The sequence below is a fragment of the Procambarus clarkii genome, chromosome 11 (genome assembly GCF_040958095.1).
Source record: "Procambarus clarkii isolate CNS0578487 chromosome 11, FALCON_Pclarkii_2.0, whole genome shotgun sequence".
NCBI lineage: Eukaryota > Metazoa > Arthropoda > Malacostraca > Decapoda > Cambaridae > Procambarus > Procambarus clarkii.
In genome coordinates this window covers 32553927-32571976 of record NC_091160.1, presented here as the reverse complement: position 1 = coordinate 32571976, position 18050 = coordinate 32553927, and the positions used below count along the sequence as shown (strand labels likewise).

Sequence of the window (18050 nt, the reverse complement as noted above, 5' to 3'; positions counted from 1 at the left end):
CAGAATTTGTATTCACATAACTACATCAGTATTCGGCTAAATTCATTTTCTGTTTTAAAACCGGATGTATTGTTATGCTAGGCTGTATTAGGTTATGTTATTAAGGTTAGGCTGCATTGGGCTCGGTTGGATTAGATTGGTTTGATTTGGGTTACGTTAGGATGCGTTGAGCTAGGTTAGTCAGGTTTCAAAATTCAAAATTCCACTACGCCACGAAGCAGTCTCTGTGGCGTAGTGGTAAAGCACGCGCCCGACTCTTCGGCAGCACTTTGACCTGGATTCGTATCCTGGCCGTATGATATTCAGATCTATAAACTACTTTAGAAAGGCCTATAATGCATATAAATATTAATTTACACACTCATGGCGCTATACGCTAGTAATTTCAATATGGCGTTCAAATAATTTTAGGCCGAGAGTCTCTGGGTCGGTTGGTCGCTAACGGTCATTGACCATGACCCGGCCAGTCGTCAGGAAGCAGCGGCGGCGTGAGCATCGTCGTTCCCCTTCTAGGTAAGGCTGATAATTTTTTTTTTTTTTTTTTTTTTTTTACTAATATATCTGATCAGTTGGGAGGTACGCATGAATATATAGTCTACCTCCACCTACAATGCTTAATGCATTATACATTTGTTCGCTATTATAACATTGAGTTTTAGTAATGTTTCCGTTGTTTTTTTCATCCGGGTTCTGTAGTATTCAAATGTTTGTATTCCAATAATACTAAATATTGTCCTCAGATTTTATGGAAGATTTTTTTTTTGAGATATATACAAGAGTTGTTACATGGTTGTAGAGCCACTAGTACGCGTAGCGTTTCGGGCAGGTCCCTGGAATACGATCCCCGCCGCGAAGAATCGTTGTTACAACCAAGTACACATTTTACTGTCGAGTTAAACACAGGCTACAGTTAAGGATTTGTGCCCAGTAAATCCTCCCCGGCCAGGATCGATACGAATCCATTTTGAGGATCATGATTTGCGAACATTATAAGGGTAGGATATTATGTAGAAGACACTTTCCCAGAGTGTTAAACTGCCTAGTCGTCAGGCTAGGCTCGTTAACGCGGCGGTCGACCCCCCCAGCCCCCTCCTCCCCACCCTCCCAAGACGCATTTATTGACTTAAATGTACTGTGTATTAAAAAACGTTTTCATCGTGTATAAATTAATTTTACATTCTATGTTTAATTAGGCGTATAGTAGGTTCGGTATTTAGGTTCTGTTGGCAATTATTTACACTTGAAGTATGTGGAGGGTGAAGCATTTACAGTTGCCTGTCCTCAGGCCAGGCTCACCTACGCCGCCGCCCAACCCAAAGCCTTAATTCAATTTCTTTATTATGCACCCCATACCCATCCCGTGGGCGGTGATCGCATTCGTCAATTTCATCACACTGCGCATTCAGAATTATTCTCGCCTATAAGATAAAACAGTATTATTTCATCAAGTTAATAGTTTAAAAACTAAGTTTAGTGCCAAACGACAGTCGTGTGTACATAGCAATAGATGAATAGATAGTCCTCGTTGAGGACAGTAAGCCGGCGGCTTGTCAAATGTCCCCCCATTTCCCCTGATGATTTTTCCAGCTGTATTTTAAAACCCAGCAGACTTTTGGCGTTTACGGCTTCAGCGGGTAGGCGGTTCCACGGGTTTACAACCCTATGGGTGAAAAAGCATCTGTTAGCTGTCCAACATTCTGGCTTAGTTGAGTTTGAACTCGTTGCTCCTTGTTCGTGTACAGAGCTCAATTGTTTGTTTGCTATGGCACCATAGTTGGATTCTAGGCCAAGTGGAGGTTTTTAGGTAGGGATAAGGAGATTTTTGTTTGGTTGAGCTAGGAATGGAGTTTGTGCTCTGGGACTGTTTAGCTTTGTGGGGGTTGGATGAGAGGAATACTTGCTAGGCTTACAGTTGCACAACTGGTCGGGGTCTAGTTACACAACTGGTCGAGCTTCGGTTACACAACTGGTTGGGGTTCGGTTACACAACTGGTTGGGGTCCGGTTACAAAACTGGTCGGGCTCCGGGGGTGTCATTGGGGCTTCGGGTTGTACATGGTCGGGCTTCGGTTCATGCATGGTTGTGCTCCAGAGGTTGTTTGGTTCGTTCATGCTAGGTTTGTGGTTACACAACTGGTCGGGCTCCGGGGGTGTCATTGGGGCTTCGGGTTGTGCATGGTCGGGCTTCGGTTCATGCATGGTTGTGATCCAGAGGTTGTTTGGTTCGTTCATGCTAGGTTTGTGGTTACACAACTGGTCGGGGTCCGGTTACACAACTAGTGGGGCTTCGGTTACACAACTGGTCGGGCTCCGGTTAATAACTGGTCGGGCTCCGGTTACACAACTGGTCGGGCTCCGGTTACTTAACTGGTCGGGCTCCGGGGGTGTCACTGGGGCTTAGGGTTGTGCATGATCGGGCTTCGGTTCGTGCATGGTTGTGCTCCAGGGGTTGTGTGCTATTGTCTCATGTTTCTTTGCTAGGTTATCAGGTTGTTTCTTGACTATGACTAAGTGCATGTTTATTTTCTAGGGCTTCATTGTTGTATTTTTGCAAGAGTTCCAGGTTTCTTTTTGGGTATAGGGTTCAATTGTTTGCTTTGGCTCCAAAGTTAGTTCTTAAGGCAAGAGTGGGGGGGGGGGGTGTTGTTAGGTAGGGCTAAGGAAGGGTTTGTTTGGTAGACCTAGGGAGGGAGTTTGGTTAGGCTCTGGGGCTGTTTGTTTGGCTTGGTGTGTGTTTGATGAGTTGTTTGCATGCTAAGCTTGCGGTTACACAACTGGTTGGGATCCGATTTCATAACTGGTTGGGGTCCGGTTACACAACTGGTCGGGCTTCAGTTACACAACTGGTCGGGCTCCGGTTACAAAACTGGTCGGGCTCCGGGGGTGTCACTAGGGCTTCGGGTTATGCATGGTCGGGCTTCGATTCATGCATGGTTGTGCTCCAGGGGTTGTTTGGTTTGTTCATGCTAGGCTTGCGGTTACACAACTGGTTGGGGTCCGGTTACACAACTGGTCGGGCTTCAGTTACACAACTGGTCGGGCTCCGGTTACAAAACTGGTCGGGCTCCGGGGGTGTCACTAGGGCTTCGGGTTATGCATGGTCGGGCTTCGATTCATGCATGGTTGTGCTCCAGGGGTTGTTTGGTTTGTTCATGCTAGGCTTGCGGTTACACAACTGGTTGGGGTCCGGTTACACAACTGGTCGGGCTTCAGTTACACAACTGGTCGGGCTCCGGTTACAAAACTGGTCGGGCTCCGGGGGTGTCACTGGGGCTTAGGGTTGTGCATGATCGGGCTTCGGTTCGTGCATGGTTGTGCTCCAGGGGTTGTGTGCTATTGTCTCATGTTTCTTTGTTAGGTCAGTTTAGTTTAGTTCATTTATTATGCACCCCATACCCATCTTGTGGGCGGTAGTGGAAAGGGTTACAGAGGCACATAATGGGCTCAGGGACTGAACCCCACAATTCATTTAGCTAAGCAAGTTACAATCTTGATGAGCTAGTTACAAAATTCAATATAAGTCATCACATCAACAATGGGTTCGAGATCGACCTCAAGTACAGGTTCTAAATTAAGCAACTGACATATGTATAGAGCTAGTGTCAAAATTTATATGTTTGTCCTGCACACCGCCCCCCATCCAGTGGGCAGCGGTGGATAGGTTACAATCATACAATCACTTAGTTACTACCTACAGTTAGCAAACTGGGGATATTTGACTAAAATTTCTGGTAGCAGATAATTTTGAATGAAATATTTACACATCGCTGGAACATTGGTTATAGAATTGTCTCTAAATTCACGTATCTTTTCGCACTCCATCACATAGTGACGGAGGGTGTGCGAATAATTTGTTGACAGTTTACATTTGGTCAGGTCTACATCAGCAGATAATGAGAATTTCCAGAGATACTTGTAACCGAGTCTAAGCCGAGCAGTAGTAACATCTAGAAGTCTGCTGATTTTATTGGATGATCCATAGATGTGTGGCTCCTCTTGCATGATAGTATGATGATAGATGGAATTACTGGTGTCAATTTCACTTTGCCTCAGATCTACAAGATCTTGTTGAAGTTCTCGGTGTACTGCTGCTCTCAGATTGCTCATTGACAATCCAAGGTTACACTCAACGGCTCCTATGCTAGGTCATCAGGTTGTTTCTTGACTATGACTAATTGCATCTTTATTTTCTAGGGCTTCATTGTTGTATTTTTGCAAGAATTCCAGGTTTCTTTTTGGGTATATGGTTCAATTGTTTGTTTGCTTTGGCTGCAAAGTTAGTTCTTAAGGCAAGGAGTGGGGGGGGGGGGGTTGTAAGGTAGGGCTAAGGAAGGGTTTGTTTGGTTAGGCTCTGGGGCTGTTTCTTTGACTTGGTGTGGGTTTGATGAGTTGCTTGCATGATAGGCTTGCGGTTACACAACTGATTGGGGTCCGGTTACACAACTGGTCGGGCTTCGGTTACACAACTGGTCGGGCTCCGGTTACAAAACTGGTCGGGCTCCGGGGGTGTCACTGGGGCTTCGGGTTGTGCATGATCGGGCTTTGGTTCATGCATGGTTGTGATCCAGAGGTTGTTTGGTTCGTTCATGCTAGGTTTGTGGTTACACAACTGGTCGGGGTCCGGTTACACAACTAGTATGGCTTCGGTTACACAACTGGTCGGGCTCCGGTTACACAACTGGTCGGGGTCCGGTTACACAACTAGTGGGGCTTCGGTTACACAACTGGTCGGGCTCCGGTTAATAACTGGTCGGGCTCCGGTTACACAACTGGTCGGGCTCCGGTTACTTAACTGGTCGGGCTCCGGGGGTGTCACTGGGGCTTAGGGTTGTGCATGATCGGGCTTCGGTTCGTGCATGGTTGTGCTCCAGGGGTTGTGTTATTGCCTCATGTTTCTTTGCTAGGTTATCAGGTTGTTTCTTGACTATGACTAATTGCATGTTTATTTTCTAGGGCTTCATTGTTGTATTTTTGCAAGAGTTCCAGGTTTCTTTTTGGGTATATGGTTCAATTGTTTGTTTGCTTTGGCTCCAAAGTTAGTTCTTAAGGCAAGAGTGGGGGGGGGGGGTGTTGTTAGGTAGGGCTAAGGAAGGGTTTGTTTGGTAGACCTAGGGAGGGAGTTTGGTTGGGCTCTGGGGCTGTTTGTTTGGTTTGATGAGTTGTTTGCATGCTAGGCTTGCAGTTACACAACTGGTTGGGGTTCGGTTCCAGAACTGGTCAGGCTTTGGTAACAAAACTGGTCGGGTTTCGGGGATGTCACTGGGGCTTCGGGTTGTGCATGGTTGTGATCCAGAGGTTGTTTGGGTATTATTATTATTTTGTTTAATATTATTTAATATTTTGTTTTACACTGCATTATCGTGCAGTGTACCTGTATATCAAAATATATTACTTTGCAACCCGTATCAGTCACTAAAAAAAACATTGGGCTACTCTTATTACAAATTCGCTACTTTTAGTCCGTCAGCTCGCTACTTTCAGCAATTTGGAGCTGGCAACCCTGTCCCCGGTGGAGGCGGAGACAAATGGGCAAAATGTTTCTTTCACCCTGATGCTCCTGTTACCAAGCATTTGTTTATTTCACCCAGATGCCCCTGTTACCAAGCAGTAAATAGGTACCTGGGAGTTAGACAGCTACTACGGGCTGCTTCCTGGGTGTGTAACAAAAAGGAGGCTGGTCGAGGACCGGGCCGCGGAGACGCTAAGCCCCGAAATTATCTCAAGATAAGAGATATTATAGAGGGGGAAAGAAAGAGAGAGAGAGGGAGGGGTGGGGGAGAAAGGAGAGGGAGAAAGAGATAAAGGAGTAGGAGGGGAGAAAGGGAAGATTGAGGGAGAGCTTGGAGGTGGAGGAGGAGGGAGAGAGACAGAACCAACACTGGTAAAGAAGGACCTTGTAACATCCGTCCCGCCCACTACCCCGCAACACTTTATTTTAATTATAACTTCGCCGTCAATAGTGATCGTCTATCAAACTGTCCAACCTATACTTTGGAGCATATCTTGAGTGTTTTTATATGTAGGAAAGATATGAGAACGATAGAGAGAGAGAGATGGAGAGAGAGAGGTGGAAAATTTATAGGCAAGTGTTGAGAAATTGTAAGTGTTGTTCCCCTTTCCTGCCCTCCCCTCCCCTCCCCTCCCATGAGAGGAATGGTGGGGGAGGCGCTAGTTAACACCTACCCTCTTCCTTCCCTTATTTTCCCTCTCTAACACAAAACTGTCTCCAATGACTATATTGTCTTATTAACGTAGCACTGTAACAATCGACGGAATTTAATTTAGAATAGTTTTGTATGTGTTTTAGCTGGAAATAAATTGTGATGATTGTATAAGTGGTGTTGCGCCTTTCCCGTCACCCCCTCGCATCCACTTACCTCTTCCTGTTGAGACAAATTCCATCTTCCACAAACTGTATGCCTCTCACCCTCAATTACAAGATTAGTATACAATTGTTATATATCGATTTAAATTGCATGTAAAGATGAGAAGGAAGGTTATAGTATTAATTAAGTTATTATGAGGTGTGAGGTCTTTCATCTAGTCCTTCCCCCCCCAGGTCCCACCCCCCCACCTAAGGCTAAGGTGCCAGCTATACATTACAAATAAAGGTATTTGTGTAATGTGGTGATGTACGGTGAGGGTAGCGGAGGTGAGGTGTCATGTTAGTATGGTGAGGGTGAGTATTGAGGGTAGAAGTTAGCCATGGTGAGGGTCCATGATGGGTAATATGGGTGGGCGTGGAGGAGAGGCGGCAACACCTCACCTCAACAGTACACAACTCCGCACTCATTCATTGTGCAGGTCGGGGGAGGATGTACTCACTATTTGCTCAACTGGAAGACTTGTTGCGCCTTCCAGGGCACGCAACCACGCCTCTCACTTACCAGTAGAGTGTCAGCTTAAGGTAAGAGTGCTCTGCGTGGCGAGAAATGAGATGGGGTGTGGAGGAAGTGAGTTAGTGATGAGGTGTTGTGAGTGGCAGGTCCTCGTGGCTGGTGTTTGGCTGAGTCAGTGGTGTTGATAGTCTTCTCCCAGCCTTTGTCAGGCCCCCGAGTCCTTCCCCACAGGATGTCGCTCTTCCAGGACCCTTTGTCAGGTGCCGTGAGCCAGCCGAGGCCTCTAGGGAATGAGTACGAGGTATTGAGGGGCTCAGTGTTGGAGTGCATGAGTGTGTCCTCCAAGTGTCATTATGAGGCTACTGAGTCACTCCAGTGGTCTCCTCGCCCTCTGTGTCTTTGTCAGTGTCCATATTCCCCAGTGTCAGCACTGACTTGTTTGTAAATTCTGATTTGCTTGTTATGCGTATTGGCTTATCTCGGTGTTTATTATAGTGTAATAATAATGTCTTGTTGGGGGACAGGCAACGGTGGCATACTTAAACTTCGGCTTATATTGAGGTGCTCCAAGGTTGGACTAGTGACCTTCAACAGCATACATATCTTGAGGTTATCTTGAGATGATTTTGGGGCTTAGAATTTGATGATTTCCCGGTCCTCGACCAGTCCTCCTTTTTATTACACATCCCCCGGGAAGCAGCCCGTAGCTCTCAGGTACCTATTTGCTGCTAGGTAACAGGGGCATTGTTATGAAAGAAACTTTTTGCCACTGTCTCTGCTTCCACCGGGGATCGAACCCGGAACCTCGGGACTACGAATCCAAAGCGCTGTCCACTTGGCTGTCAGATGCCCTACAACAGCCGCCCTACATCCCTACAACGGTTGCCTAACTCTTGGGTACCCATTTACTTAAGGTGAAAAGGTGCATTAGATGTAAGGAAACGTCCCAAGTCATTTCTGTCCTGTTCTGGAATTGCATCTGGGATCCCCAGTTGGGAATCGAGCACAAAGCCAACGAGTTGCTCTTGGGGGTCTCGAGGCTATTTGTGAAACATGCTATATGTTTTAATTCAGCCTATCCTCCTGTTTTGGCAGTACAGTACGTAAAGGAAGGAAGAGGACCGTAGTATAAACACCGACTTACAATGCAATTAGAAAGTAGAAATCCGGACTATTGAATTTGGACAAAATGGGATAACGATTTTCTACTTGTACAAAAGTCAAACTAGCCTAACCTTCCATAATACATGTTATTGGAGGCCCAATAAAGTACATATGTAGGCTATCCTAGGCCTAGGGATATTTAAGTTTTTTTAAGCTTCATTTTTTTTTGGCTCTATAAAGTGAATAATAACAAATTCTACTATCTAATTGTTTAGTACATTAATGCTTGTACTATGGTGCACATACTTACACAATGTACTATCTGAACAGGACACTGGGTTGGTGTATTAGGTTATGTTTGTCACTTCTCACTTGCCATTTGTTTTTATTTAAACCTTTGTAACTTTCATTTGAGCCTGTGTAGCCTACCGTTGTTTCATTTGAGCCTGTGTAGCCTACCGTTGTTTCATTTGAGCCTGTGTAGCCTACCGTTGTTTCATTTGAGCCTGTAATTACCTAAGTGTAGTTACAGGATGAAAGCTGAAGGATGAAGGGTGTTCATCGTCTTTATTACCAGACAAATATTGTCCTTTCTGCCTCTGCCTTTCTGCCTGTTGGGTTGGTTACACCTACACTTCTCAGTCCTGTGCAGTTTGTTCCCTCTCTGGGCTTCTGCATTGACTGACTGCTTACAATGTAGAAGCAAATGACAAACTGTACTGTATTAACTGGTCTTAAAAATTAAATTGGATTACAGGTTCTGAAACCAAAAACACTTCTTGTAAAAGGTTTTAGTGGAATAAGATTTTTATACAATAGCATAGTTGTTTACTTATTTTATTATATCATATTAAACAATTTAATGTTTGTATTCATGGTATTTGTCACAGTTGCTTACCTTTCTTTAGGTGATGGAGATGTTTGTGGGCAGCAGTAACTTTAACTTCAGGCAACTCCAAGCATTACCAGTTGATAGACAAGGTGGATGCCCTCCGACAAGCAACATTGCCCCTCCTCCGCAGCTCCTAACATTCATCTGCAGCAGCTTGGCGCGCTTTTTGGCATCTTGGAGCTTTATTCTTCCAACTGCTTGCGGCATCCAGCCCCTGGCATTGTGGATCATTGTGCACAACAGTCAATGGCTAATGATTAATGTAAGGCATTATGTTTCCCCAGGAATCACAAGATGAGTGGTTTGAATAATGTTGGATCTTACATACAACTTATGACAATGTGATATATTGGGGATGGTGGCAAGATGAGACTTCACGATTCTAACACTGGTGATGCCGTTCTTATGGTGAGAAGATGTTGGTCCAGTTTTTCTTGAATCCAAGGAAGTGGGGACTGTGCAGTAGTCAAGAATAAGGTTGAAAATACTGGTCTACTGTCATACATGTGATGTTAATAAGTGAAGTGTTTTAAATACATGTGTACAGAACATTACTGTTACTTGCCATCTGTGGTATTACAATGAAGGGGAAATATTGAAAATTTAGTTCTCTTAAGATGTCAGGTTGATGATTGAAGTTAAGAAAATATAGTTTTTGTAGTTTGTAAAAATGTGAGGTGGAAACTGCAGAGCCAATTTAAGGGGTGATGAAGAAGGCAGAAGTGAATAATGTGAGCCCTGCTGCCTGTATTGGTCGGGGCTCTGTTGGCAGATCCCAGGCTGTAGGTGGCGGGCTCGTGCCATCTGAAGACCACAGTCCCGATTTTGGGATCACTACAATAACGGGAGCGTCTCACTGCGTGAATGTGCTTAATAATAATGTTGAAGTCAATGGTCTTGTTAATGGGTCAGTTATTAGCAATAATAATAATAAAATTGACAGGAATAACACTAGAAAAAAAATCATAGAGGGGAAAGACAGAGAACAAGGCTCGATAGGTTATGTCAGTGAAAGAGTTCGTGCACTAAGTGTCAGTAATCGGAACAAGACACACACTACCCACAGATTCGGTCCAGCAGACCTACGAGCATCATACAATGAGAGACAAAGATCGGGGCCAACCAGTTTGCAACCTCTTAGTAGAGTGACTGGACTGCGGACGGGGCAGGATGTGGGGGGAGGATTTGTGTTCATGAGAGGAACAGGAGGATTGTACAGAAGTAACTCATCGCTAGATTTAGATCATGATGTTGAGGAGCAACCACCAGCATCCCCTCTCAGAAGGGAGTATGGTTCTCATGGTTCCATAAATGTTGCCTCTGCCCCTTCAGAGTCGCTTTATTCCATATTACGGGAGTTCAAGCCAAGTGAATCGATTAAATGTGCCTCCTCGTCGACGGATAATGTGGCAGGATCTCTGGGCAATGAGGCTGATGCAACATCTCCTAAAGCTCGATCAAAATTTCAAAAACTGTGGGACAAGGATAAATCTTCCATATTTAAGAAACTACGGTCAAGCAAAAGCACAGAGAGTAAAGGTGACAGCAAGTGTGACATTAATTCGGAAACGAGTGTTTCAAGTAGTATAACAAAATCGTGTAAATCCAGTGAAGGAAATGGGGACTCGGATAGTCGGAGTGAGGAACTGCTCAATATTGTACCCACAAGGCGCTCGGCTTTTGCACACTATGATTGTCGGTCTTTAGCCACTCAGTTTATCTTGGGACATGTGCGATCATTGCTAACTGAAAGAGCAAACACCACCACAGGTGCCTCTGCTGCAGCTATGGCTGGGTCATTACCCAGCGGACTTCACCATGACAGTACAGAAGACCTACAGCATGATGAGCATGACCCAGGGGATGGACGAAGTAATCCGCTTATCAATAGGTAAGACATTTGTTGAATTTAAGTAGAACTTAAATTTCCTAATTAGTTTAATGTTAATTATAGATAGCACTTTTCCATGTCTGTGATAAAATATTTTAGGTAAAGTGTTGTATTGAAACGGTAATAATTTTTTAATTGTGTGCAGTATGTATTATGGTAATACATTATTCTTGTAGTACAGTATTAGGCTTTCAGTATTTTTTAAAGAAAGAACTTTAGATTGCTGTGCAGTACTACAGTATTCATATTCAGGGTTGCCTATCACCAGATATTTGATATTTACTATACAGTTCTGTATTTTTTAAGGGGGGCATAATTTTCAAATGTGCAATAAATGAAAGCTAGTTCAATTTCAATCGAACTTCTTTCGCTAGTTGTATATGTAAAGGGTTTCATCTGGTCCGAGTCTTGGCATCGTAGCATAAGTAGGGAGAAAAAATATTTAATGTCATCAATTTTCCAAAATGTTCAAAAATTAACATCAAACAAAAGTGTCAACTGAAATCATGTCTGACTCAGCTATCACAATAGAATATAATAATAATAAAAAATAATAATAATAAAAAATAATAATAAAAAATAAATAACTGACTACCCAATATTTTTTTTCCAATTTTTTTGTCTTGTAAATCGCCCGATAAACATGAAACTTATACACCTGACTGCACATAAGCCTATCTGTAAGGGTGCCAGTTTTGGAGGAAATTGGTTGATGTCAACCTCAGTCACAGATGGCAGCACCTTAGACTTCATTTTTTAATTATTTATTTTCAAGTAACATAAACGTAACTTTAACAGTTTCATTTTTTATTCAGTTTACATGAAGCTTGCACCTTATATGTAGAGTTTGTCTCTACAATGGGTAAGACGTATTTTTTCCTAAGTTCGTTTATTGATTTTATAAATAGTAATAAACGTGATATATTTGCATAATTTTTTGGGGAACAGACTATTTGTACGTATTAGTAAAACTAAACATATTTCGGAAAATCCAGTCATACAAATCCTTTATGCTAATGTGATAGAAGTGTGTCATAGAAATTATTTAATTTAAAATGTGTGGTTGTAGTACATTGTACAATCTTTATTACAATCAGGGTCTTCTGTAATACTAGCATGGCTAAATAATACCAGTTACATATACATTTTGACATTTTTAGGCAATGATGTTAGCTCGTGTTGCATGCGCCAGACTTGGTTGCTCACTCAGTACCGAGGCTCACTGCCCAGGAATGTTGCCCAGGATTTAAGAAAAAAATGGTGTCTGTTTACGAGAGCCCTGAGGAAGCTGATGTGAACCCTGTGTAGCCACTGGAGTTTTGAATGCTATGCTATACCTAAGAGCGCCCACAGGCTCTCTGCACTCCCCCAATCAGGCACCTAGGCGCTCTGCACAGTGTGGTGGTTAAACATAATACAGGATACAAAACAATCAAATGTGCCCATAGTAGGAAAGCAGCGTGTAAAGGATCTGGGAATAATGTCTGACGACCTAACATTTAGGGAGCATAACCGAGCAAATGTGGCATCAGCCAGAAAAATTATGGGATGAATTACGAGAACTTTCAAAACCAGGGCTCCCATCACAATGGTTGTACAGGGGTACCTCGGTTTAAGAGCTTAATCTTTTCCTGGAGACAGCTCATAACCCGAAAACTCGTAAACTGAAGCTAATTTGCCCATAAGAAATAATGGGAAATGAATTAATCCGTTCCTGACTACCCAAAAACTTAACTTCAAACTAAATTTTATACCCAATTCATCCAAATTTACACTACACTACAAAAGTATGTTCGTTATTACTTACCTTGCTGATGACTGCTGTTGGCGTATGGAAGATGGTGAGGAGGGGGGAGGAGGAGAGGTGTTACTGTTTGGAAGGGGAGTCCCCTTCCATTATAACTTCAGGCAGTAAAGATTTTTCTGGAGTGCACCCTCTGGTACGTTTTGCATGCATACCACTAGGTCCTGATTGTGGCTCACTGCTTGATTTTCTCGCAATGAAACGATCCATTGAAGATTGTTTTCCATTCTTTGCAACATTTGTCTGTAATAAGACATAACATTGTCATTTAAAAGGTCAATGCAATGGCCTGCCACAGCTTTATCTGGATGAGTTTTTTCAACAAAACTTTGTAGTTCTTCCCATACTTCACATATTTTCACACATCAGTAAGGGACATCCTCTACTGCCTCTACTCACAACTATTTTCTTAGCTTGAACCTTACCACTGGCTTTCTTGGGACCCATGGCGAGATATATAATAAACTTTTATGGTCAAATGGCCAAAAATCTGACAAAAAAACTGTAGATCCTTGTGAAGAATTCAGGCGGGATAGTCACTGGGCGCGAGGCACTGGTAAACTGAGGCGCGATCGCCGTGCCACCACGTGCTAGGTCGGCCCGTACACGTATCAAGAAACTCATAACCCGATGCAAATTTTCCGACCAAATCGGCCTCGTAACCCGAAAAACTCGTAAACAGGGACACTCGTAACCCGGGGTTCCACTGTACTATACAAATCACTTGTGCTGTCCCGTCCTGAGTACTGCTCAGTACTCACTCACCCCTTCAGAGCGGAAGAGGTTGCTGAAATAGAGAACATACGCAGCATACATAGACACGATAAAGCACCTAAATTATTGGGATCGTCTCAAAGCTCTCCAGATGTATACCCTAGAAGGGAGACGAGAGATATCAAATAATATACACATGGAAATAACTGCAGGGCCAGGTCCCAAATCTACACAGTAAAATATCAACATATTGGAGTGAACAGTATGGAAGAAAATGCAGAATAGAACCAATGAACACCAGAGGTGCCATAGTCACAATTAGAGAACACTGCATGAACATCAGAGGTCCACGGTTCAAAATACTCCCAACGAGTATAAGAAAACTTTTTTTTTTTTTTTTTAGATCTTCAAGCCTTCTAGACCTAACAAAATCTTCAAGAGAAACTTAGAGTATTCTTAAAGAAGTGCCAGACTAACCTGGCTGTGGTAGATATATGGGTCTGCAGGCCACTTCAAGCGACAACCTGTTGGACCAAGCTCTTGCAAGTCAAGCCTGGTTCTGGGCCGGGCTTGGGGAGTAAAAGAACTCTCAGAATCCCACCCAGGTACAATCCAGGTACTGTACATACACCTAAGGTAAGATATTTGTTTTTATTACTACTCAAGAGGCCTTTTGGCTACCAGTAGATGTGTAATCATGTGAACTTTAATTATATTTACATTTGTACATTTTCCAGTTGCCCATTCTTTCGTAATGAGCTTGGTGGTGAAGGGGAACGAATTGTCAGCCTAAGCAGAGACTGGGGATGTGGAACAAAGCCAAATTCCCCATCCCTTGCTCCAGTCTTCCACCGGCCAGTGGCAGCTGCTACCATCGGCCTCCTAGAACCTGCTGTAGGGCAGTCTCACTGGCGGATGACACTATGTCCTTATGTCAGAAGTCCATTCACTATTGAAGCTGTTGACCAAGGCGCCACATACTATCGAACTTATTTCTGTTTACAAGGTTTGTTTGAAGTCACTTCAGGCTGGTACTGTAGTGCCCTATATATTTCATGAGTGGGATAGTTTCAATGTTTTTAATGATAATTGCTAATTTGCTGTATCTGAAAGACTTAAATGTGCAATGCATGTAGTCAAATGTGACCCATCACAGCAGTGTTTGTACGAGTCATGTACAGAACTGTGTATGTATATCTGTTTATTTGCTCCATACAGTGTCTTGGCATGTAGCTCAAGATAGACCTTGGGTTAGTTTGGTCCTGTCCATTTTCTGTCATACAGAAAATGTATAACAGGTTCTGGTTAACAGGTTAACCTGTATAACACAGGTTCTTTTTTTATTACTGTTTCTTAGGCCAATGCACAAACATAATGAAAGGGAATTATCATAAATGAATTGGTATATAAGGAGAGGGAGGTTTTATCTTGGATATAAAGGATAACTGACAAAAAATGTGTACTGAGAAAAGAATAGCTTGCCACAATTAGTATTGCATTAATAATTTCCAACAGATCACCAAAACTGGTTTGGCATTGATGATATGCTGGGTCCAGTAGCTATCAGTATACGGAGGGAAAAACTTGAGGATGCTTCTGATAGTGCCCACAGCCTACCAACGTACCAGTATCGTATTATTGTCAGAACTTCTGAGGTAAGTCCTTGCAATTAACTTGAAATTTAGCTGCTCTGTTGTTAAAACCAGCTATCTCATTAATTTAACTGCATAAAATATATAGCTTCTGTAGGTACTATATACTTTTACACTATTAAATGTTTATGGAATAAGTGATAAAATAGTTATAAGTTTACATGGCAAATTAGAAAATATGCAAAATGCTTGATTAAAGAGGAATTTAAAAAGGCAAAACTGTTTTGGAAAACTGGAAACGTTTTTTGGGAATGGTGACATGAGTACTCGCCTAGTTGTACTCGCCTATACAGTATAAAAAGACGCGCCTATTCGAATGCAACGTTGTCAAAATTTTAAAGCAATCGGTGAAGAACTTTCGGAGATTACAGCGTGTGTTGCTCTTACGTCCAACAGATGGCACTGTTTTTCAAAAAAAGCATGTTTTTTCCTGTCACAGGTGAGGCATGTACAGTATATAGTTATCTTGAGATGATTTCGGGGCTTTAGTGTCCCCGCGGCCCGGTCCTCGACCAGGCCTCCACCCCCAGGAATCAGCCCGTGACAGCTGACTAACTCCCAGGTACCTATTTACTGCTAGGTAACAGGGGCATTCAGGGTGAAAGAAACTTTGCCCGTTTGCTTCTGCCTCGTGCGGGAATCGAACCCGCGCCACAGAATTACGAGTCCTGCGCGCTATCCACCAGGCTACGAGGCCCCTAATATATAGTAAATATATAAAAAGACGCGCCTATTCGAATGCAACGTTGTCAAAATTTCAAAGCAATCAGTAAAGAGGTTTCGAAGATTTCCCTCACATGAAAAACAGTTTTTCAGAAAAAGCATGTTTTTTTACCGTCACAGACGTGATATCTATTTAGTATGTATAAAAATCTGCTTGGATGCGAATGGAACATTGTGTGAAAATTTCTGAGCAATTGGTGAAGAACTTTTGGGGATTAGCGGTTATGCACAGACGAACATTTCCATTTTTATTTTTATAGATTTAAGAATTTTCTGTCATTGCTAATGAAACACCCATATTAATTTCTACTGCTGGTCTTCTACTGGCTGTCTTTGCAAGTATGTTAACAGGGTCATGCTCTGAGATGCCAACATGTGACGGTAACCAAAGGAATTTAATTTTAAATCTGTTTTCTCGAGCAGCTAAAACATTCATTCGCATATCGCTGATTATTTTCTGGGTGATACTACTGTGTGTGTGTGTTAATGCCAGGAGTGCACTCTGTGAGTCACAGTATATAAGTTCACGGCCTTTGTCTTCTAAAAACTCAGTGGCACGGTATATACCGGCAAGTTGGGTACGAGTTGTACTTGCCTCATTCATTGCTGTGTGTACGAGAGAACTTGGATGTGTGTTGACTGGCACCGGGATGCTTCTTGACTAGTTCTTATGAACATTTGTATGTTTATTATTAATTTTTGTTAAGTTTTCCACTATTTTTGTTTCAGTATTTTTTTTTCCTTTATTGCAGTTATTTAGTTGCCAAGGTTCAGTTCTTGAAGAAAGCTTGGGACGCCTCAGTGGAGAAAAAGGCCGAAGCCCAGGAGTACGAGAAGCCCTAGAATATGTGTGTCCACAACTCTCCCTTGGCTGTTTGAGGCTAGGGCAGCCAGGTACACAAACAGAAGAAGCCTTGATTCGATTAGATGATCTAGGAGTCCATAACAAATTTAAGGTATAAATAATAATTTAAGATTTTGATGTTATACGTAAGAGTAATTGTTATATAGCCAGGGTAGCAGTAGGTTATTGTATGATGAGCAGGGAGGATTAGATGAACTCGGTATGAAAAAAAACAAAAAAGTCACCAGGATCAGACAAAGTATTAGTCAGGGTTTTTAAAGAATGAAGAATGAGCTTAGTAAACCTTTGTTTTTCTTATTTAATAAGTCATTAGAATATAGCAGAGTACTGGAATTGTGTAGGATTCAAAATGTGATTTCTGCTATTTAAGAAGGGAGATATTCACTTGTGTTAAACTATGATCCAATTAGCTTAACTTGTATTGTAGGAAAATAGCTTGAATTGATAACTATAAAAGCCATTCATTTGCATCATGAGAAACATGGATTAGTAAAAGATTAACAACATGGTGTGTGTGTGTGTGTAATTACCTAAGCGTAGTTACGGGATGAGAGCTATACTCGTGGTGTCCCGTCTTCCCAGCACTCTGTCATATAACGCTTTGAAACTACTGATGGTCTTGGCCTCCACCACCACCTCACCTAACTTGTTCCAACTGTCTACCAGTTACAGGTTCGTGCCAATAGGCTCTGAGACTGGGCGCTTGGGGTAAATGTGCACTTAAGTTCCTAAGGGAGGTGGGTTAGGACCTCATTGGGAAAACTAGAGACGCAAGAGCGGCCAATTTCATGTTCCAGCGCCTCAGTGTCGCAGTTGAGAGGGGAAATGCGTGCTGTATCTTGGGTACGCACCCGACCTCCAAAGAGCTGGACAAGGTCTTTGAACACAGATTGTTATATTTATATAAGTGTGTGTTCTCTGTAAACTGTAGCAATGCAATAAAATTAAGTAAAACAAATTAATAAAAAACAATAGGGGTGGTAGGAGAGGAAAAGATCAAAGTGTTCAGGGAGAATCCATAAGGTCTTCTCTGAACACTTTTTATTTTCTTCTTCGAGGATGTGGGTCCCTTCAATTGCACCAGTGGTGGTACCCCTAAATATAATATAATATAATATATAATATAATATGATATAATATGATATAATATAATATAATGTGTGTGTGAGTAGAGAGGGTGACACCTGTCCAGTAGTTCAGTGTCACCTGAGGACCACATAAAGAACATTGTGCGAGGAGGAGCCTATGCTACACTTTCTAACTTCAGAGTTGCTTTTAAATATGTGGATGGAGAAATACTAAAGAAATGGTTCAAAACTTTTGTTAGACCAAAGCTGGAATATGCAGCAGTTGAATGGTGCCCATGTCTTATGGAAGCACATCAACAGACTGGAAAACGTGCAAAGACATACCACTAAATGGCTCTCAGAACTGAAGGACAAAAGCTATGAGGAGGGGGTTAAAGGCATTAAATAAGCAAAAACTACAAAATAGAAGAAAAAGAGAGGATATGATCACTACATACAAAATAGTAACAGGAATCGATGAAATTGATAAGGAAGAATTC

At 42.5% G+C, this 18050-nt stretch overlaps 1 protein-coding gene across 3 annotated transcripts in view; it reads left to right on the top strand.

Moving 5' to 3' along the window:
• The first annotated feature begins 8984 nt into the window (after nucleotides 1–8984).
• LOC123758249 (signal-induced proliferation-associated 1-like protein 1) overlaps nucleotides 8985–18050 on the top strand; it is a 45945-nt gene continuing 36879 nt past the window's right edge. For all 3 annotated transcript variants that reach the window (XM_045742405.2, XM_045742404.2, XM_045742402.2), the window contains exons 1-4: nucleotides 8985–10725; nucleotides 13981–14249; nucleotides 14759–14898; nucleotides 16371–16574. In XM_045742405.2, the coding sequence (XP_045598361.2) occupies nucleotides 9542–10725; nucleotides 13981–14249; nucleotides 14759–14898; nucleotides 16371–16574 (1797 nt within the window). In that variant the 5' untranslated portion in view covers nucleotides 8985–9541. The remainder of the gene's footprint in view (nucleotides 10726–13980; nucleotides 14250–14758; nucleotides 14899–16370; nucleotides 16575–18050) is intronic.